Consider the following 22530-nt stretch of genomic DNA (forward strand, 5'->3'; position numbering starts at 1 on the left):
TGCCTTCCGTTATAACATGCACCACGGGCAAGAATATTGAACTTGTGCCTTCCGTTATAACACACATCAGACATAATGAACAAGCTTTTGCTCGAAAGATCGCTTGGCTATGTCGTGGATCGACTATGGCAAAGAAAATTTGCTGTGAGCAACAAGAGAAAAACGTGGCAATCTGTGGCGATGTGGCACTTCAAAAATCTCGAAGTGACGACGAGTAACGAAGTCATAAATATGTGAATGAAATGAAGTGCTTCACTGAAAAAAAAAGCAGGTGAGCTCATCGAGGGATACGGTCCCTCAGGAATTCCAGCAGGGCAGGGGTGCCCTTGGAAAGTATGGCTGGCCGTGGATTGCGGAATGGATTCCCTTCCAACTGGAGAGATCTGCAGAAAAGTGAAAAAGAATTCGATATGAAGGTGATTCAAAATGAATTTCCAAGTGCTTTCTAGTGTGGGTTCTGGAGGAGTTGTCTGAACATTGTTAAGTTCCATTTGCCTAAGCTCATTATAGGGTCAAATGCGTAACAGAGTGCTCAAGATCATACAAAATACTTCGTTATACATATTCACACCGCAACACCCACAATATAACCGAGACATAAGAAATCCTTCTGTTATATTAATTTGTTATATGAAGCTCCAACAGTACATATAAACAATTACTGAATACAGTCGAATCCCGCTATAACGAATACCGCTACAACGAAATTTCCGCCACAACGAATAATTTTCGATTCCCCGCCAGCCGCCCATAGAAAACAATGCGAAAAATGTCTCGTCACAACGAATACTTTTTCTGGGTATTTCCGCTTGAACGAAGTTTTCGCAAGTGCCACCACATAAGGAAAAGGAGCTTGCCTAGGATTGCCGCGAAATTCCGCTAGAAACTCGACCATTTCTCGTTGCCAGAGCCGTGCGGCCGCATCGCAAGACCCGTGTCTTCATCGGAGACATGCTTTCTGCCACCTCACGCACATCCCGGTAAATTTTTCGCCACTGAGATGCTCGGCGACAGATCGTCCATCCGCCATGATGCTGCCGGCGGGTTTGATGCGCGTGCGGGCCGCGGAAGAATCGTTGATGAACTCCCGCCATTGTTTTGACGTAGCACTCAAAACAAAACGACTGCTCGTCGTCACAAGCCCTGCGATCGTGAATGCACACGCGCAAGCCCTGCGATCGTGAAAGCACACGCGCCGCCAGCGCGCACCTAGTCCAAGCGTAACTGCATTCTGCCGCAACCGCTGTGAATACAAATGCGGTCGTGTCGACGCGATCACGGGCGACCACGAAAGTACGCGCGCATCCATCGAACGTACGCGCACTGACTCAATGCAATGCTGCGGCCAAAACCACGGTAGACGCGATCACAGATAGCAACGACGCAGTTCTGAAGGCACACGCACGGCCAGCGCGCACAGATTGAAAACGGAACTACCGTCGCTACCGTTTGCCGGAAGCTCTGCGCAGAAAACCACGGCAGAGACCGCGGTCGCTATCGTCGCGATTATCGATAGCGAATATGCTGAAGTACGCAGCTAACACACCGGAAGAAAGATTAAAGGCAACAAAGTCGTAAAACGGCACGAAGCGTTTCGACTTTCCTTTCTCTCGCTTATGACTGTGGTAGTGCGGAGCTTCGGCACTTCGTTTTCACTTAGCCTCTACCGAACTTTGGCACGCTCCTTCGCGGCGCTACGCGCGCTACGCGCTCGGCAGGCTTCGAGGGTAGCCTGCATATTGGCCTCGAGGAGTTACGGAGTCGCCCTCTATCGGACGCGCCTCGATTGCGTGCTAGGCAGGATGCCGCCGGCGCGTTCTCCATAGGTTTTGCTGTCGGCGCCCTACAAAAACACCTCGCGGAAGCCCTCCAGGGCATTTCTGTAAGTACGTTCGAAATGAACTGTGTTCTTTACTGTCAAGATAATCATTTTCGACGAACTGAAAGCACAAGATAGTCTACAGTCGCTGTCTCTTTGCAGAAAACCGAGCACCCGCTTCGCGCTGTCACCGCGTTGGAGACCCTGAACCGGCTTCTTGCGTGAAAGGTAGTCACTCGCTGAGTGCAAACTATGTGAAATATCTCGTTAGAGTAGACTGCCTGTATAACCAAACGGAGCATAACAGAAAGAAGCCTCAAGCCAGCGATCGCACGGGTTCGCGACGACTGACGGTGCCTCTACATGTATGAGCGTCTGCATGTATGTTCGTACTGATGGTTTCGCTTTTGCTACGAGCGCGTTTTGGCACCGCGCTGTGAACTTTAGGCCGCAAAACATGAGAATTTGTGAGTAAACAAACAACTACTGTTGCGCGGACGCTATCAGAGCAGTTCAAAAACAATTTCCTTACAACTGCGGCTTCGGTGCGCATGACAACTTTGTAATCTGCCGTCCCGACGATTCAGTGTTTGTTTTTTTCTTTTTCGGTCTAAATTCGGGTACGTTTCAATGTCATTTGACAAGTTGTCTCGCACTGCGTATTGATCGGTCTTCTCAGCGGGCAAATGCCGCTGCTTCTGTTTCTTTATTCAGCGCATTCGTTTCGTTTGGTGCTCACACAAAACGTGAGCAAATGCGACGCCTTTTTTTAATGCTCCTTATTATCGTTCCGTTTGCATTCCAGTGAACTTGCCGCTCTCTGTGATCAACAAATTCATAGACTAAAGCTTCACCACTTCGAGATTGCTGGTGGAAGGAGAACCAGTCTACGAGACCGAGCATGTAGTAGCATGCGACGTCTAGAAAAAGAAAGAAAATACAGTAACGCGGGAAAATCAGTACATCGACTGACAAGAAGATGGCTTTCGCCTTCTAGTCATCTTTAACGAATGCATAAGGGACCTAGTGCGTTTTTTAATTCAACGTATCTAAACAATGACTTGCGCATCTGCAGCCGATTTTGTGGACGCTGAGCACGGGGCCGACGATCAAGAGGTCGCATTGGAGGGTTCTGAGATGGCATCGCACGTGGTAAAATGTAGCGCTTTTACCATCCTGTGGCAGATAAGCATCATTTGCCGGCGGGAAGCGCGCGCGAGCCATCGTCTCAGTGCGCGCTGTCTGCTACTCACCGAACATCGCGGGCCCGACGCAGTAACAAAAGTCTTCGTCGCGGAAGTGCTTGTTGCACACAAGACTCGTAGCGGATGGCTGCTTGCCGGTTATTAGCTTTACAACCCATGCTTCACGCTGTTTCTTGTCCCGCGGTTACCAGTGCAGGCTGACACATGGGCTCCTTTGCGTAAGCGCGGCGCTGCGGCACCGAGCGGTAGAGCCCCATGTTCGTCGCCTTCGGAGGCAGCCACTCTATTAAAATGGTTTCATTTGAGTAGAAAATGAGAGAAAACTTCCGAATTTGAACAGACCGCAGTGCATGTGGGACTTGAAACTCGTTTTCAAAGCACGCGGCAGTGCGCCACAAGCAGCCGACGCGGCCGCGGAGACCACGTGATCCTGCCAAGTACGTCACGCCGACGGTGGCGCCGGCGTTTCCAGTGGTGGGCCTCGAGGCCAATAGTATTTGCTCGTGTATAACCCACGTATATAACTCGCCTATTGACGCAAAGCCGCCTTCATTGCGTTGCCGTGAAGCCAACTTGCGCAACGAAATTCGCGTATAACCCGCACCCCGAGTTTAGCGCTAAATTTTCTGTATATTTTGTGCGTATTATACGCGAGAAAATACATTCACACGGTGTGCGGCCAAGTGCGTCCGAGTTAGCGACAGTTAAATGCAAAGGACAATGCATGCGCTTGCCGGGACCAAAGGACGAGTCATGATCATCAGATCTTCCTAACTTTTGTGGTCTATAGATGAAATTTCGCTGCAACGAAATTCCGCGACAACGAACTTTTTCGCGCGTCCCGTCAATTTCGTTGTAGCGGGATTTGACTGTACCGTATTTACTTATGTAATTTTTGCACTCTCTTTCCTTATCTTAGAGCTTCAGGAAGAAGGTGAGCAGGTCACACGCAAATTTTGCGGACACATCCTCAGTAACGTCTATTAAGGTCTTGGTATGCAGGATAACAAGCTCACTTAATTATAATCATATTTTCTGTCAATTATAATAGAAAAATCAGCTGCCTGAAAAAGTCAGCAAGTGACGATAAGTGCAAATAAACTGACACAGCAATAAACCCTGGGACACAGTGAACCCCCATCCCCAAATGGAGGGGGGGGGGGACAAAACTAAAGAAAATTGGCCCGAGTTTTTATTTGTTGTTTCTCAGGGCTGCAGCAATGTCATAGAGAGTTCTGAATGACTGCCAGTATACTTTGTAGACGACAGCAGTCATACTGATACTCGTAATTATGCAGTGCATTATCATTTTGTCCCGTTATTAAGGGACAAAACGTGCTGTGTGCCGTGACAGCACATTTTCCTGACAACTGAACTGACAGCCTTCAAATTCCTACCAGCAGCAAAGTTGCTTTTTCGTCCACTTTAATTCCTTTACGTTTATGTCATAACCTTTGCACTAATGTTAAAAGGGTCATGAACCACCCCTCCTCGGGCTGGTTGAGAAAATGCATCCTGCCGATAGCAGACACTGCTCTGAACATCTCAGCCAGATCTTGCAGTCGTGCAAGGCAAGGAGAGCTTACAAGTGGAGTGCAAAGTTGCCATCTTCTCAGGCGCTCTCTTTTCATACAGAGGCCTGTCCTCACTCGCTTTGGCGCTGCCGGTGCCCACTGTTTGACGTCAAACAGCAGGTGACATTCTATTGGCCAACTGCCGAAATAAATCAATTGCGGCTTTTGAATCAGATGCACTTCTTGCCACGGGAGCCGCCAGCTACAGGCACAGCGCTCCATAGTCTACTACCCTTACAGAGTGAGCCACACTCGGGCATAAAAATAACGATGGAAGAGAGCGATTGAGTTTCATCACGCGTGCTCAAGGACATGACGCACGCTGACGTAACTTCTTTCCCCCATCCCATCCCTACCTATGTAGCTTTAAGCGCGTTCGCCGGGTTGAGAGGAGAAAGAGCTTAAAGCACGTGATAAACCCCGTAGTTCCACTCATTCTTGACAGATTTGAGAAACTTTTGCAGCAATCGATTCGTTAGGCAATAAACTCTGATACTGAGGTCATTCGAAGATTACCGTATTTACTCGATTCTACCGCGCCCTCGATTGTAACGCGCACCCGTTTTCCGCGACCAAAAAAAAAAAAAAAAAGTAATACATCGATTGTAACGCGCACCCATTTTTCGTGAGAGAAAAGAACAAAAAAAGTCCGTAGGGGTCAAACTTCGCACATTCAGAAGAACAAGTATTTGGGTTTTAAAGAACTAAAGTTTCAAAAAAGTAAAACACAAAGTCAAAAGGCGGGCCTTGCCGCTAAAACTGTCACCACTACGGCGGCGATACGAGTCGCGTAATGGATCAGTCCTCGTCGCTGTCAACAGTCTTCGATTTCGGGAAACCGGCCCTGCTTTTGTCCACAGAAACTTTTTCGTGAAGCTTTGCTGTAAAAAATCTTCTGCTTCTGTTTGCGCCAGTCTCGCACGCACGTTTCGGGAACTCCGAACGACCGCGATGCGGCCCGATTTCCATCCGTCTCTCTGCACATGTAATAACTATTCTCTTAAATGCGGCATCGTGGTACACTAGTCGAGTATTTGGAGTCGGCACTATACACGTACGAACTGAAAAAATAGCAGAAATGGCCAAGGCGCGTAGGAGGGGGCCATTTTGAAATGTCGATGGCAATACGATAATCGAGTTTCTTTTTTTTTTTTCGGTACTCGATTCTAACGCGCATGCGATTTTTGGATTCGTTTTCCCGGAAAAAAGGTGCGCGTTAGATTCGAGTAAATACGGTACTTGGAAAAGTGGCTGGCTCATGACCCCTTTAAAAACTGCAAATAATGTCCTCTGTGCTTTCCTAGGCCTCATTAGGTTGCATAAGTGGTAATAGCATATCTGATCTGTGCCCTCTTGCTAAATGACCTTCTGCTAGGGCTGCTTATAGATGCACATGGATCAGTTGCACTCAGCAAAAAACACATAGCAAAATGCACATAGCAAGATGCACACAGCAAGAAACTTTTGTGTCGTAACATAAAATGCTGAGAACAGTTTAAATCGAATTGACTGACTGAAGCTGCTGACTCGCTCAAAGTAGACAGTGGCTTTAAAAAGGCCAAGAGCTTACCGGAGCTGCCGCATGTTGCCCAGTTCGGGTGGCACTTGCCGGATGCTGTTGTTTCTGAGATCAAGCACGGCAATCTGCTTCAGCTTCTGCAGCTGCGTCATGTCAAGCTCCTCAATCTTGTTGTCAGACACAAACAGTATCTCCAACGACTCCCAGCTCATCACCACTTCGGGAATCCGAGACAACCTGCGGGTCATTCACAATGGCATAGTCTGCTTGTAACAAATCTAAACGCCGCACGGTGCTCATTCGTATTTCGCATAAAACTGAAGCAGGAAGCCTATCTCTTTGAGGGAATGAATTAGTACATCGTGAAATGCCAACACAATGCAAACGACTTTGACGTCAATGCCGTAATCGTACAAAAATTTATGACATGCCTCGTCAAATGCAAAAATCGACTGTTGGTGTCAACACAAGTGATGTGAAAAATTATCACGTGAGGAAGTCACCATATTACGTCATTATGACGTCACAGATCACCAGAATTTGTGACGTCACCATGATGTAATATGGTGACTGCAGTGCAGAAAGCTTTCGGGTAGGGGGATCAATACATCGACTGAGAAGAAAAAGAAAAGAAGGTGGCTATTGCCTTCAAGTCATTTTAGGCGAATGCATAAAAGATCCTGTGAGTTTTTTTTTTTTTTTTTGAAGTCTCAAAAAAACCCAACTGGCTCAGGGCCTTATCAAGGTGCCGCCCCACAGTGTAATTAAGCAGCCAAACTTATGGGCAAGAGAAGACTGTTTTGACGTATGGAAATGACACGATCTCACTACACGTTAAGGCTTGGCTTCATCTTCCGAGGAATGTGTGCAGTCGTTTTTCACAAGCAACTGGGGCTCACCTGTTGAACGACAGGTTGACCTCCCTTACGTTGGGCAGCACCGACATCTCACCAGGTAGGTCGCTTAACTGGTTGTTCCTGAAAGATGATAAAAAAGCCATGAACTCCAGCAGTGGCCCACAAGTTTCTTTATCAAGAGTGTGCACCTCTGCCTTCCCGGGAATAAAACTGCTCTCATCGCTGAAAGTAAGGACCTCACTCGTTCTTATTTCCAGATTCCTCAACTTCCGGCTGTTGGGCCGAGGTTTTACGTAAATCCTGCAACTATTCTAGCTCACTGAATTAGGTGGCCTCAATGAAGTCACCAGCACCTCCATACAGAATAGTCAACATTGCTGTTTTATTTTATTCAAAGAAATTCACTTACCTCAAATCCAGGAATGTAAGTCTGGTGGCAAGGCACAAGAAGCCCGGAAGTGCAGTTAACTTGTTGAAGCTCAGGTTCAGCTCTGTCATGACGGGACAGGCGGCTTCAAGTCTGGGAATGTGAATAAATTAGCAAACAGAAAAAAAGAAGCAGGTAAGTATTTGCAACACAAGAACAGACAGAGAAAAACGCTGCAGTTCTCGACACATCTGTGACATGCATTGCAAGGCACATGAGAGGGGCGTTCATAAAGTTCGTATTATTGGCATGAAGCGGCACAAAAACACGAAATGAGAGTGAAGGTTTGTTCTTTCTCTAAATAATTTCCTTCCAAACACGCACTTCTTTCAATGATGCATGAGCTGCTGCAGGCCATTGCAGCTGAACTCCTCAGTTTCAGAGTTCAGAAAGAACTCGACTTGAGTGATGACTTCTTCTTCGTCCCGAAAATGTTCCCGCATAATGCGCTCTTCATGTCAGGAAACAGGAAGAAGCCATTCGTGTGAGGTCAGGGGCAGGTGAGCAAAAATTTCGGGGCCTAAGGAGGCTGCATGCGCCACCGTCACCTGTGCTGGGTGAGCCGGAGTTTCTCCGATGGGTGCTGCCATTTTTGTTTTCGTGCCATAGTGGTGTTGCTCACTAATACATAAAGAACAGAAGTTTTACTCTACGCTAAAACTAGACAGATGCACACTCATTTCGATGCCTATTATGTAAGCCTTTTATGAATACAGTAGAACCCCGCTGATACGTTTTTGAAGGGACCGTAGGAAATAAACGTAAGAGACTGGAAATGTAAGAGCCGAAAAACAGGAAAAACGGCAAAATATTTAGTGGTACAGAATTTTATTTCAATTCTTACGAGCAGCACGAAAATTGGCGCGCTCAGCCGCGATCTAGTCGATGGATAGAAACGCGGAGCTTAGGACGGCCTTATCCACAGAAATGTAATCAATGTATGTGATTTTTTTAACACCAACAGCTGTAGGCATGAAAGAACTAAGCACACGCAATCACGACTGGCGCGGCGAGTCCGACCGCGGACTGCACGCACGACCATGCGAGCTCCAACCAGCTCGAACTCCTCCCGTTCTCCGACGAATAACGATGATGATGAGTCTACGCCAACGCGATGGCAGAAGTGAATGCCAATCTCGAAGGCCTTGCTTTCGCAAGCAATTACGTCATACACGCCATGTTTGTGCAATGCAAATCTCAGAGGCTATGCTTTTGTCAATAGTAAATGCCAATCTCGAAGGCCTTGCTTTCGCGAGCAGTTACGTCATAGACGCCATCTTTGCAATTTGAATCTCGAAGGCCATGCTTTTGTTTGCATCAATTGAAAGATTCTGTTGCTTGCGCCTCTCATGCGGCTAATATTACGGTCAAACGAGGCCAAGCTGCGTGAAAATGCGCCATGGCCGCTCTCTTTGGTAGTCACTCGGTCGGCTCCGGGCGCACTTCGCGACGTATCATACGGGAACGGTCCGACAGTTACGACGTAACAGTGGGGTTCCCAATACATTGTATCCTATGGGAGCTATGCCGGGACCGGCGGAAAACGACGTAACAGCCGGGAAAACGCAGCAGTGAGGAACGTAACAGCGGGGTTCTACTGTATATCACACTGATAAAATGAACTATATGAACGCCCCTCGTATTTACCTAGCAGACTCGACGAAGAGAAGTTAACCCTTCATACCCATGCGTAACCAATAAATCGGTGCTCAGGGATCAGTAAGCTCATTCGTTGTACATGCAAATTCACAGCATCAGTCTTCGTTACAGAGGCATGCACAATACACACGAAAGGTAAGGATTTAGCCAGGATATAGAGGCATTCAATGTGGAGACGTGCCACTGGGTATGTTAACAGTTTCAACTTGTTTTGCATTGTTGTAGTAGTGTAGATAACATTCAATCAAAATCATTCCGTCAAATGAAGTAGGGTGTGCTCAATGACTTTTTCTCAATACTATGACCATTTCTTTGCTAGCTGTTCTCATGGAAGAAATTTGAACATACCCTTTTGGAACGGATTCAAGGGCATTCTTGCTGAGGTCGATTGTGTTGGCATCGCACTCAGCTGCCATCTTGAAAATCTCCTCGGGGACATCGTGCAGAGATCGCTTGCTGCAAGGCACACAAAACAATAAAGGCCCCCGGTCATCTGTGCACGCCTGAAACTCTCATCAACAACGTGTAGGGTTCAGTGCCCAGCCAGTAAATGAACAACACATACCATTGCACCATAACAGTAATGTATGGATTAACTCTTTACCACCTGTACTAAAAAAAAAAAAAAATTGATTTTATTTTTCAGTGCACTTTGGTATAAGAACATTGAGTAAATGCAAGAGATGCATTAAAGGCAACATTTTTTTTCTTTTGCTGAACATATAGGAATAAGTTGGTCAGGTAAAGAAGGAAGTTGGCTTCCCTTCATGGCTTGCAGTCAATTTTCCTAGTGGTATTGTCAGGTGGTTGTAATGGTGAAAAAAGCAATACTTAGGCCAGTAAAAAAGAACTCTTTATTGGGCGAACTTATGCCCAGAAAAAGAGGTAACACTCAAAACACAGCGAAAGCACTGAGCATGCACGTCAGTTGTTGGCAGAACACATCTTTTACACATGAGTGATAGACCATTCCAGTGTTATCGCTGGTGCTTGCTTTAGCTGCAGAGCAAACTCGACTACTTGCGTCGTGTGCGAAATGCTATCAGAACACTCTAAAAACACATCGCAATGTTTGGGAAACATTGCGACGACGCCTTCGCTGAGTCGTGGTAACAACGTTGCTGGGTGGAGCCCAATCGCAAAAAATAAACTAAACGCATATGGTTGAAAATGTTACTGCTGCGCTGTAGCACACTCTGTGCATGAGAAAAGATAACTTGATGCATCGGCTCATTCAATCACCTTGGTAAGATAAATCAGAAAAGTGTGCGGCGGACAATCTCAGCAAGTCCACAAGCATTACTCCCGCAAAACGTGTACACGTGCCAAGCAGGTCTACAGGAGGCAAAAGGTCACAAAAAGACAGACCCCAGTGCACACACACCTTAGTTCCAGTGCATGGGTCGTCTTGAGGGCAAACTTCTCGATGGACTCAATCAGGTCTGAGCCATCACTGAGGCCCGCCCCTCCGGACAGCCGCTTGCGGGCAGCACCTTCTGGTGATTCGCCCAGCCGATCTTGCAGCCACTTCAACAGGTGCACTGTACCCCTCTGCACTTGTGAAGAAGAGTTAAATTCTGAAATATTATGTGCCAAAATGAACAATATGACTATGATGCATGCTTCAGCGCAATGCTTCGGATTAATTTTGACCACCTGGAGCTTTTTAATGCTCACATAAATTCAGGTAAACAAGTGTTTCTGAAATTCGACCCCATCAAGATATATCTGCCACGGCAGGAGATGACATGCTCTTGTAAATAAGCAAATGGCTGTGGGCTTGCAGTGTACAGTCCCAAGCAACATGACCGGGAACAGTGAAATTACCTTTTAAAAGGTCATAGCGTATAATTGTAGTTGTCAAGCGCAAAATGTTCATATAACACTAAATGCTCAAACCGAAAGGTGTCTCTTAAAATTCGATACGTCACATTTATATCGGTAAATTACAAGTAATCATTGATTGAACACAAATTTGTTGTTCCCTTTCATACTGTTTACGACTGTACATCAGTGTTTGCCATACAGTACACACAGCACACGCCCGTTCTTAACACCCTGTATTAGTATTAGAAGCAAGCAGCCATGAAACCTTGGACTACATGAAAAGCCTAGACCTCTGCAATGGAGACATAGTTGCAGTGCACCATGAACAGTTCAGTGATAAAACTGCTACTTGTTTCTGCGAGTTCCAAAAAAGAGCTTCTTGCGGGACATCGAAGAACAAGAAGTTCAGCGCAAAGTGATGGACTGTTTTAAAGTTTAAGAGCAGGTTCTGCACCAAGTATGTACTTTGTGTGATCTTTTGGGCCGTGTCTTGGATATTGCGATTTTCGGATAATACATTTTTAGTCTTAATGCCCGTGAGAATAGTATCAACATGATTCCGGTGTACTATGCTTTTGGATGCAATTTCCAAAGAAATGTTGCAAATATTGATGAAAATGTTGATGGATGCTGACCAAGGTGACCCACCAAGATGGTTTACTGGTTATGGTGCTCGACTGCTGACCCAAAGGTCGTGTGATCGAATCCCGGCCGCGACTGCCGCATTTTCGATGGAGGCGAAAATGCTTGAGGCCCGTGTACATAGATTTAGGTGCACGTTAAGGAACCCCAGCTGGTCGAAATTTTCGGAGCCCTCCACTACGGCGTCCCTCATAATCATATTGTGGTTTTCGGATGCTAAACCCTATCAATCATTATTATTATTACCACGGTGAAAAATATTTATCGACGTTTTGTCTCCCACATGGGAACCTTGTTCACAATGAAGTTTCATTGTTGCAAACTTCAAATGTTGCAAATGTTTGATACAGACAACAATCCCGTATACCAGGGTTCGACTACTATAGTCAGAAACGAGCAACAGCGGAAGAGTGAAGCGGTAACTGGACATTTGACACGCATGAAGGTAAGCCCACCTTGACGATATCCCTGCGAATGGCCCTGAGGGGATTCCCCTCCACACCGAGACCCTTGAGATGTACCAGGGTTCCCAGTTCGTAGGGTAGTGATGCGAGATTGTTGTTGGACAGGTCAAGCCGCTCCAGGCCTTGGATCATGGTGATGTCCGGCGACAGGATCGACAGCTTGTTGGACTTCAGGTCCAGCGTCTTGAGACTCAGCAACGTCTCGATCACCTCGATGGGGAATTCCTCGATGGCATTGTTGCCGACGTGAAGCTCCTGAAATGCAACGTGGAGCCCTCTGCAGTTTTTGAAAGAGCTGAAAGCGAACACTTCGAGCAATTTAAGCCTTACTGCAGTTATACGAGTGCGTACAGTTGGGGCTGCGAAAGTGCCACGCCTCCAGAATTGTGGGTCTGTTCGAAACAAAACAGTCCGAAGTTGAAGATCCATCCCATCCACCTTTTTCCCTCCTTTTTTTTTTTCACATTAGAATTCCGTCTTGAACGTGTTGCATTTCACAGACATATTTTTAACCTGCCTGACCATACCGTGGTTCCTATTCACGTCACGTAACTCAAAACATGATGTCACGTGACACATTTTATCATAGTAGCGGGAGGCCACCACACCATGAAATTCAGCTAATATCCATGCTGCCGCGAAGCCACACTTCAAGGTTAAGTGTGCATATCACCTGCACTCTGATTAAATTTTTTTTTAAAGTTTAAAAGTGCGTTGTATGTGCTTATATAGGCGAAGTATGGCAAATTTTAAAGCATAACATATTTTGACACTTATAAATTGCACTCTATTACTATTACAAACCTCCCACTATTTGGATTCACTTCGAAATTATTCTAGACTAATTACCATCTGCTTTGACTTCGCGCTGAAACAAAAAAATTTTTTTTCACACAAGCCTAAAAAAAAATGCCTTAACATGTGAAAAGAAACTCTCCAGAAAGAGTGACTTCAGCATTAGATGAAACCAATTCATCCAAGGCAACTGCTACAGCACAACCTGGAAACACAATAACAAGGATTCGCTGCAAGGCACATAATAGCGCAGACTCAGAAATATCAAACAAAAGCATATTCAAACTTGCCATCAGGCGTGCACAGGCAGTAAAAGGTGGCAGTGCTGTGAGCTCATTCTGTTGCACAAACAGCTGCTCCAAGTGGCAGAGCGAGCCAATGGATTCTGGTAAGCTTCGTAGCCGGTTGGACGACACATCCAGGATTTGCAAGGCTGTTGACAAAATTAAAAAAAAAAGCATTACTATGAAAAATTGGCACTTATCAAATGTGTGCTACAGCAGAACCCCACTTATACGTTACTCATCCATACACTGGATCCATCCAGCAATGGATGGATCTGGCGTTTCATGAAGCGAAAGAACCTTTCTTTCCTCCATGGCGTGTTCAGAGAAGGATGAAACGGATAAACATTCTTACAACCGCATGCGAAAAAATTCCTAGGGGATGATTAATGCTATCTGTCACATTAGCCATGAAATAACGAAAGCAACCACCACCCACAGCACCCTGTGGTACGTAAGAGTGCTAACGACTGCAGAGTCCGTTTTTCTGTGCATGGGTGCGGCTTGCAGCGTCGTCAGAATAAAGCTAGGGCCATGACTAGGCCACCTAGATGCTTTAACGCGATAGCATTAGAGCAGACGCTCGAAGAAAAGCCAGTGTGTGCCAAAATTAGAAGGAAATCGCTTTCTTTACTCAGTTATTCCAGAAAAAAACTTCGTTGAATTGGGTTTGGTGGACATTTTAAATTTAGTTCATTATATCAGGTTGATTATAACATTTAACCCTATGGGTATCTGCCAGGGAATGCACATTTCTTCTTAGATCGGGAACTTCGTAAAATCGGGTTTCGTTAGATCGAGTTTTAACTGTATTACATAGTAATCAAAAATTTTTAATTTTTTGTTTGTCGATGATTAAGTCACACATAACAATGGTAGCATTTTTATATTAGAAAAGGTACTACTAAATTCAATGGAAAAAAGAAAACCCTGCCTGCTAAATGTTGAAGCCCCAACAAAATGTGGTAATTAAAGCAGGAAAAAGAAGGATGGAACTCTTCAAGTTGAAATGCACATCTACAACACTGAAGAATTTCTAAACTGCAGCACGCCTTACCATTCATGCTGCCAATTTCAGGAGGAAGCTCAGCGAGAGAGTTGTGCGAGAGGTTAACATTAGCTGCCCGAGACAGGAATCCTATCATGGCCGGTAACGAGGTCAGCTTGTTATGGCTCAAGTCCTGTGGCACATATATTGGCAAGAAGAAAAAAAGAAATCACCACATGCGCTAACCTGCAATTGCATGCAGTTACTAGGGTGCATTCAAATGTGCATGTAGTGCCATGGCTTGTAACATTGTGCAAGTACAAAATGCACGAAAGAAAAAAGCGAAAGTGTCAAAACAAACTATTTTAGAACAAGTGTCTTGTTACGATTATCTCGAGACACGCGAAACAGATGGCTTATCTTGGAATACACACATTCATTACAACGCAGCTCAGACTCCCGACTGCTTGATTGATCTCGCAGCCCTCGCAATCGTCGCGGGCACGAATCATGAACATAACTTGTGCTCCTCATTGTTGTATGAATGTGCAGTTTCTTTTCTACCAGTCAATAAACTGGCAAGAAGAAAAGAAATCGATCACTTACGCTGTGTTACGATAGTGTGCAGTTACCAGTGCACAACCAAACATGGCTTGCAATTAATGCGCGCACAATAAACACAAGAAATATGTTAAACTACGCAAGTAAACTACTCTAGAAAGAGTGTCTTGTTACGAATACCTTGGGATACACATAACAAATGATTTGTTCCACAGCCCTCCTAATTGTAGTGGCACGCCGATAATGAACACGATGTCGACGTTTCTCATTGTTGTACGAATACGCTTTTTCATAGTACCTAAAATGAGCTCTCAATAAGATGGCCTTCCTTCATGAATCATTAACAATGGAGATGTGATATCACCCAGAGCGTTTGTTACCAATTACCTATTGTACATCCGTACACAACGAACGTGTTTCCATTTTGCGTGGCACAAAACTGCGTCATCTGCTGACGTTGCCCTATGATATATAGTACAGGGTTGTTTCTTTTAGACAATACAGATTTTTAATAAAAATGCTATGACAGTCAGGCCTCTGTCGCCTTCGTAAATGAATAAGTGAACTCTATGCCGAGGCGGAAAAATTTCGGTGCGCCTAGTTACATTCAAATGAGGCATTAACAAAAACCCATTAATTAACATTTTCATTATTAACTTTAGGGCCGTTGCTTAAATGGAACGTGACAATTCATGGCATGCCAATTTTTAAAAATCACTAGAGATGCATGTAATTTGAGAGAATAATCACCGAAATTCAAGACCCCGATCGAAGCGATACCAGGAGCGCAGCAAATCAGTCAGCCCTGTTACGTCAGACCGGAAAGCTCATGCGTCGCAGCAGAATATTGTCTGAAAAACGGTGAGTCGTCCCAAATACCCAAATGTACCCCTTATTCTTTGCGTTGACTGTGTAGTGCTTATCCGTCTCTTTGTTAAACTTGAAAGAATTGCAACGAACTCGTTCGCTTGTCTGTGAAAAATAGTGCCACAGTGGCTGCCACCTACTTTTAAGCTGTACAGTGAAAGAAAAAGTGGAAATTGTGGTTTTCTTGGGGTACAGCACGACAGAAACAAATAAGCCCTACACACCAAACGCAAAGAATAAGCAGTCCATTTCGGTATTTGAGACGACTTGCTGTTTTTGCAGACAATATTCTGCTGTGACGCTCCTTTTTTCAAAAATTGTCACGCGAGCTTCCGGTCTGATGTAACAGGGCTGTCGGATTTCCTGCGCGCCCGGTGCGCTCAGTTTCGGTATGCCCTCGATCGGGCTCTTGAATTTAGGTGATTATTATCTCAAACTATGTGCATTTCTAGCAATTTTTAAAAAAATAGGCATGCCATAAGTTGTCACGTCGTACAACTCTTCCATAAAAACAAAGCCCCAAAGTTAATAAGTAAAAAGTTAATTAACAAGCTTTGTTAACTGCTCATTTGATTGTAACTTTAGGTGCAACAAAGATTTTACGCCTTAGCGTAGAGTTCGTTTGCAAATAGCTAGGGGCCTGACTGTCATGGCGTTCTTATTAAAAATCTGTATTGTCTAAAAAAAAAAACACCCTGTACATGTATATGTCTATATCGGCACATCTTCGTAAGGTACTGTCATAATTTTTGCCTCCTAATCAATTATGTATCGATGCTTGGAAAAAAAAAAACATTCTGTACTAAATCGCTTTGAGGGACTATGAAGAGAGCGGGTCCCTTTTGTGATCTTGTAGCTGAACGGCGAGCTAGGACTGAGATGCAACGAAAGCACCAATGCCAGAATATGAGAAAAAGTATGCTAATGCGAAGTACAGGTTCACTTTGTGGAACGAGGGTAGACTTTTCTTCCCATAACAATCATGAGAACCCACCATTACGGCACCAATTTTCTCTTTAAAGAGCCGAGAGCCAGGAAATGGTACAGCTACAGAGCTTAAGATACCTATTAGCAATAAGAACCAACTTGGAAAAGCCATTACACCAGTGAGCTGTCATAGAATCTATCGAGAACATCCGAAGCAATGCTCTCTTAGGCACCATACTTCAGGCAATAATGCACGGTACAACATCGCATCTATAGGAAAGCTAGCATTGGGCCCTACTGCATGCACGAAAGAGAAAGAACGCTCTGCAGCGAAAATGACATACCACCAGTTCCAGAAGGGAGAGGTTGCCAACGTCGTCACTCAGCTCGGCTATATCATTATGGTGGGCAAGCAGCTGCCTTAGCTCCTTCAGCTGATAGAAGGAATCGGGCAGCCGCTGAAGCTTGTTGCGACTGAAAGAAAAGGGTTAACAGAAAAAAAAAGTTGCCGTGTTTCTGTGTCATTGAAAACTAATACACTTAGGTCAGTTCACTTCAGTGCAAGCAAACATACTCAGCCCTTTGCAACTCGCATTATGACCGACTGTCTTTAGATGCGTGAAATTTACATAATTTGATGCCAAGGTTCTAGAGACCCAATATAAAGCGAGTGGAAGTGTTAGAATAAACTATTTTGTATTTTACGACAATTACTTATAATAATAATCATTTTGGGGGTTTAACGTCGCAAAACCATGATATGATTATGAGGGATGCCGTAGTGGAGGGCTCCGAAAATTTCGACTACCTGGGGTTCTTTAACGTGTACCTAAATCTAAGTACACGGGCCCAAGCATTTTCGCCTCCATCGTAAATGCAGCGCGGTGGTCGGGATTTAATACCACGACCTTCGGGTCAGCAGCCGAGCATCATAACACTAGACAGTCGTGATGGGTTTATAGCAATTAGGTACTTATAATTAAAAAGCAATTAATAATCTAATTATCTTACAGTCAGTGTCATGCGTCATGGGTGGCTTGACCTGGCGTCATTACTCTCTCAATGCATGAGCCAAGCCAAGTCATTGATAACGTCAATACGCATATTCACGGCCGCATGGAGTAGCAGTGCGCGTCATTTCTGAGACGAAGTATAGGTAGCAAAACTATGTCGTTCTAAAATCTTAGCGACTTGGAAGCTGCGTGCACGGTTGCATGAGCACGCTGAAAAGTTGCTCAAGACACAGTGACAAGCATGGGATCATTACCGCTTGCCGCACAAACCCCATAAGGGCTAATCTTTTTTCTAACTAAAAGTACCGTAATGTTAGCTTAATTTTTTTTTATGACTTGGCATGTTGGAGCTCACTTGGATGTGGAAAAATTTATTATTATTACCAACTGTAGAAATTTGTGCAATAACCATTGTCATTAACTGCCATCCCAAAGTAAGGCCCCTCCCCTTCTCGAAAGAAACACGGCTCTGTGCATGGTTACCTATGACAGCGTGGCTGCAGTTAGCAGTAGTATATAGGTAGTATGTGCTTGCACAGGACTTAACCCAGTGTACAACCCAGAATGCTTGCAAATGCGACACACAAGAAAAAATAAAAAGAAACATCAGGTAAGAAGTAGGCACAGCTTCAACAATAGTTTTTCCGGGGCCTCTTTATCAAAGGGACTTTAAATGCCCGCAATATGCACCAACTACGCCACGCCTTACAGAATGCAAAAGAGGCTTGCCTAATATTCAGCTTTGTGAGGTGCTGGAGGTTTCCAATGGTGTCTGGCAGTGAAGTGAGAGCATTGTCATTCAGCTGCAGTAGAGAGAGATAAAAATTACAAAAAAAAAGAAAAGTCAAGGTTGGGGGGCAGATGAGAAAGAAAGAACAGGATGTAGGTTAGCAAAGCAGAGCCCCCTCCCTCCAATAGTCGCATCTAGCGCGCAATCCCCCAAATCAAAATGCAGGCAGTGTGCCAGGAAGGCATTCATATGGAAGCTCTCGGCTGGGGTCAACCGAGCGGAACAAAATAAAAAGGATGCCGCGGCAGCAGAGATAAACGCCGTGCCTTCGCTTCCGCCGTGCGCTACGTCCGATGAGAATTATTGCCGCGCCATACGGACACGCGCTGGCGCTGAACTCGTTTTGGGGTGGGACGCTACGGGTGTCTACGTGTGTTAAAGACAATGAGGTACTTCGTGCCAAGAAAAACAGGCTGTAGAATTGTTCGCTGCGGCGCTTGCTACAGATGAAATGAGCCTCTTGAAACAAGACACTTTCTTCGCTTAACGGAGGGCGTTAATGTGGGGCCGTTACTTTTTCCACTCATTGGCAAAATGTGTGGTTCAAGAAGACACACACACACAAAAAGAGATAAAAATAACGCTGGAAATTTTACGTAACGTAAACTTGTCATTCCACTCAACAACAAAGGTGGTGTTTGTCAATGGAAAATGTTTGTGACTAGCAAGGATAAAGGAGAGATTTAACCAGTACAAGAAAATCCCATACAACCATAACCACTTCATCACACCTGTTATTCAAGGTGCACAAAGTAATATATCACTATGAACATGCAAGCATCAATGACACATTTGGATGCCTTTCTAATTCAATAAGCAATAGAATACAGCACACGCAATTAGCCAAATTCGGTATAAAAGGCCTGTGACATTTCTTCCTTATGGCAATTTGTTGTATGCGTTGTGTATTCATGTTCCTGAGAGTACATGATCTTTTTACTTTGTCGATACTATGGTATTACGATTTCACTTGTGCTTTGTTTCTGTGAAAGTTGCTGTTTCATGCAGGCGTTACACAAATCTCCCCAGTATAGCGGCATCACATTGCTGATGGCCTTCTAGGAGTAGTGAACAAAAAAAAAAATATTTTGCTAATGCATGCAGCAAAGAATGCGCATGCAGTAGACATTTCCAACTCGTGCTTGACAACTTAGCACGATCCCTGAAGCAGTAAGTGTACAACTATCGTATAGTGCTCGTACTAACATACTGGGCCGAAACTTGGATAACAACAAGCAAGTTTGAGAACTTAAGAATCACACAGCGTACATGCAATGGAACGGAAAATGACAAGCGTAAGAGAGTAGAGTGGATCGGAGAACAAATAAAAGTAGTCGACATTCTTGTTCGTGTGAAAAAAAAAAGTGCATCTGGGCAGGCCATGTGATGCAAAGAACAGATAACCAATGGTTCGTCAAAGTGAAGGAATTGATACTGAGGGATGGAAAACGTAGGATGGCACAGTGTTAAGTGGATCAATGAGAGTGAGGAACTGGCAGGCATAAAAGTGAATAAGCTTGCGTAGGACAGAGCAAGTTGGAGATTATTTGGTGAGCCTTTCACCTTTCAACAGACATGAAATAGGCTGCCAATGACGAAACAGCGCTGCCATTGATTACAAGCACAGATACATCACTGAAATGTTTTCGCTGCAGTCCCTATTAGTGAGAAAAAGCTCTGTCAAATATAAGAAGTGTAGCGGTATCACCTTGGTAGTGGTAACAGTGAAGATGCTGCAGATATTGCTAAAGTTTGTTAATACTACTACAACATACCTTCCCGTCAACACTATTAAAGAGGTTTTTTTACTGTGGCTCTCGAAATACTGCTGTATCACCTTCCAGCCCGTTAGCCAATCTTTTAATGCAATATTACACGAAATGTTTGTAAACAAGATGAAATTGCATTATCACTACATACTATGAACTCGTACACCGAGTTTCCATGAACTTATAAAATATTATATCTGGCAGCATAAAATGGTGCAAGCGGTTCATTGGTTGCATACCACAATAATGTATTAATTTTTAGCGTATTAATCTGTTAGGCAGTGTTTACATGCTTTCTTTTGTTTTTGTCTTCCTAATCAGCTTTCCTGAGTATACCAATTGTGTCTTACACGTTTACTTGCTTTTTCATTGTATTGTGCCCGCTTCTGCAATAGGCTGCAGGAGCAAAAATAAATGAATCCCCCAATAGCACATGATTACAGCAGCACATGCCATGAACGTAAAATAAAATTGACAACTATGTTAAAGCTCGGTTTGGTGCACAGTAATAATATCGTTAGGGTTCCTACCTCAAGAATGAGGAGGGCGTGAAATTTCTGAATGTCAGGCGAGAGGCTGGACAGGCTATTGGACGATAAATACAGCTTCGTCAAATCTGCTTGGTCCCACCACCGATCACCATCACACTCGTCGAGCGAAATCGAAAGTTCTCGCCTCTCGTCCTCCGTCAAGTTGTTTATGTTCCAGAGTTGGTCAGGAACTGCGGGAAAAAGTAAGGCGTAGCAGCAATGGAACTAGTTAAACTCCGATACATGTAGTTGTCACGACACACCCAATTTGCTTGTTTCTAAGCCCAGGCAACCAAACACGTTACTCAAGATTAAACAGCTTGTGGAAGCATTTTAAATCACAGCATATATTTGCAGGCAGCTGTGAAGGCAATTTAGGTTTGCGACAGCAGGTTGCCAGACATGCAAGCTGTTACAGATTCAAACTAAAAACAACGGTATGTTCCAAAGTTGGTCTGGAACTGCGGGAAAAAAGTAAGGCGTAATAGTAACGGAATTAGTTAAACTCAGATGTGTGTGGCTGTTGCAACACGCTTAATTTCCTAAGCTCTGAGCCCAGGCCACTAAACACAATACACAAGATTAGAGCTCACAGAAGCGTTTTCATTAAATGACAACGCACTATTTGCAGCTGTGAGAGGAATTTTAATCTGCAGCGGCAGGTCGTCAGACGTGCAAGCTGTTACAGATTCCGACTATAAACAACGAGCACGCACTGCGCATGCTTTATCACATTATGCAAAAAGCTGGCTGCGACACAACTAAGTCTTGCAAAAAAAATTCCAGAATGCACAGCTTCTCACTGCACGGAATAACTTCACAGGCAAGCAACCTCACGTTGCTAGGTAGCGCAGCAACCTGTACATTATACGGTGCAGCAAAAAAAAAAAAAAAAAGAAACTCGGGTTATATAAGGTTTAGCCGAGCGAGCTGCCCAGCGCATGACAAATTGGTTCCGAGATATAAACGCTTGATTCGTTCAAGAGAGACAGATGCGCCGCGTCAATGCAAGTGGACCGTGACAGCTGTCAACAGACTTATGGGTTCGTATTTGCTTGCTGAATTTCCGTAACTAAGCTTCAAGGACGAACTAATAAAAGAGCCCACGGGCTGAAAACGACGAGGTTGCGAGGGGGAATGTGATCCAGCAGATTTAAATTTAGCACCGCGCCGACATAAACGAAACCACGCTTTAAATTCGAAACTGCAGCAAAAAAAGAACTTTCGCACAACGCGCTTGCGAAATGCCTCTAACTGCACGAACAATCGAAGCTTTCGAGCTATTTGATTTGTCATCGCTTGACAGATTTCTCCACAATGACATTTTACGGATTTATTCTTCAAGCCACTTGCCACGACGCCAGGCGCCGATGAAGATGGCGTGAGGAGCTCGCATGTATCACGCTCTGTGGGATTCGTTTATATCAGAGCACCGTGGTAGATCACAAGTTACGTTCGACAAGCGAAGAGCACATATATTTCGCTATTGTCAGCCCGAAAGGACGCGGAACAGAACGAAGTAGCAAGGTAGGGGAAGAATTTGAAACAAGTCACTCGCGCTGACAACAAAACGTGCCATGAAAAGGAAAACAGCGGCGTGATATTTCGTGAAAACGTCGACCGCTCACCGTCGGTCAGGCCGACCCCAGTCAAGTTGAGTTCTCCGCTCTTGCGCGCCAGCTTGATCATATTTAAGCTGAGCGCGGGCGCTTTCTTTTGCAGGTCGAAGCATGCTTGCGGGTTGGACCAGGTAAACTTATGCCTGGGCTGCTGTGGCTTTGGGATGCGAGACATGGCTCGTAGCGTCGAGACGAGCGTTGATGAAGAAAGCTCCGTTCGCTCAATCCATCGGCGTTCTGTCGCACGCACACAACCGCTACAAACGACACGGCTCGCATGCGAAATCAAAACGCACGCAACGACATTCAAAACAACAACATTATAAAAAAAGCGAGCAACAAAACGTGACCTGGATGATAGCCTCTAACTCAAGAGGCCTAGTTTCGGATCATC

The 22530-nt window shown here is 44.8% G+C and overlaps 1 protein-coding gene across 1 annotated transcript; it reads right to left on the reverse strand.

Moving 5' to 3' along the window:
* LOC119405113 (leucine-rich repeat-containing protein 40) lies at positions 1 to 22485 on the reverse strand. Its single transcript, XM_037671908.2, has 13 exons — positions 22146 to 22485; positions 20518 to 20708; positions 18158 to 18231; positions 16760 to 16889; positions 14130 to 14253; positions 13079 to 13221; positions 11985 to 12248; positions 10445 to 10611; positions 9409 to 9516; positions 7384 to 7494; positions 7017 to 7094; positions 6169 to 6354; positions 1 to 383 (listed from the first exon to the last, which is right to left on the reverse strand). The coding sequence occupies exons 1-13, from the start codon at positions 22309 to 22311 to the stop codon at positions 278 to 280; spliced, it is 1848 nt and encodes a 615-aa protein (XP_037527836.1). The 5' UTR covers positions 22312 to 22485; the 3' UTR covers positions 1 to 277.
* Positions 22486 to 22530: the final 45 nt, after the last annotated feature.

Source organism: Rhipicephalus sanguineus, chromosome 9 (assembly GCF_013339695.2).
Source record: "Rhipicephalus sanguineus isolate Rsan-2018 chromosome 9, BIME_Rsan_1.4, whole genome shotgun sequence".
NCBI classification, from domain to species: Eukaryota; Metazoa; Arthropoda; class Arachnida; order Ixodida; family Ixodidae; genus Rhipicephalus; species Rhipicephalus sanguineus.

What these genes read in the sequence shown, in the direction of transcription:
- LOC119405113 (XM_037671908.2), bottom strand. Translation starts at nt 22,311, where the DNA reads ATGTCTCGCATCCCAAAGCCACAGCAGCCCAGGCATAAGTTTACCTGG. An exon ending in CTGCCTGTGCACGCCTGATG is followed by an intron (nt 12,249 to 13,078) that starts GCAAGTTTGAAT and finishes GTTGCATTTCAG; the next exon opens with GAGCTTCACGTCGGCAACAA. An exon ending in TTCGCAGGGATATCGTCAAG is followed by an intron (nt 10,612 to 11,984) that starts GTGGGCTTACCT and finishes TCACAAGTGCAG; the next exon opens with AGGGGTACAGTGCACCTGTT.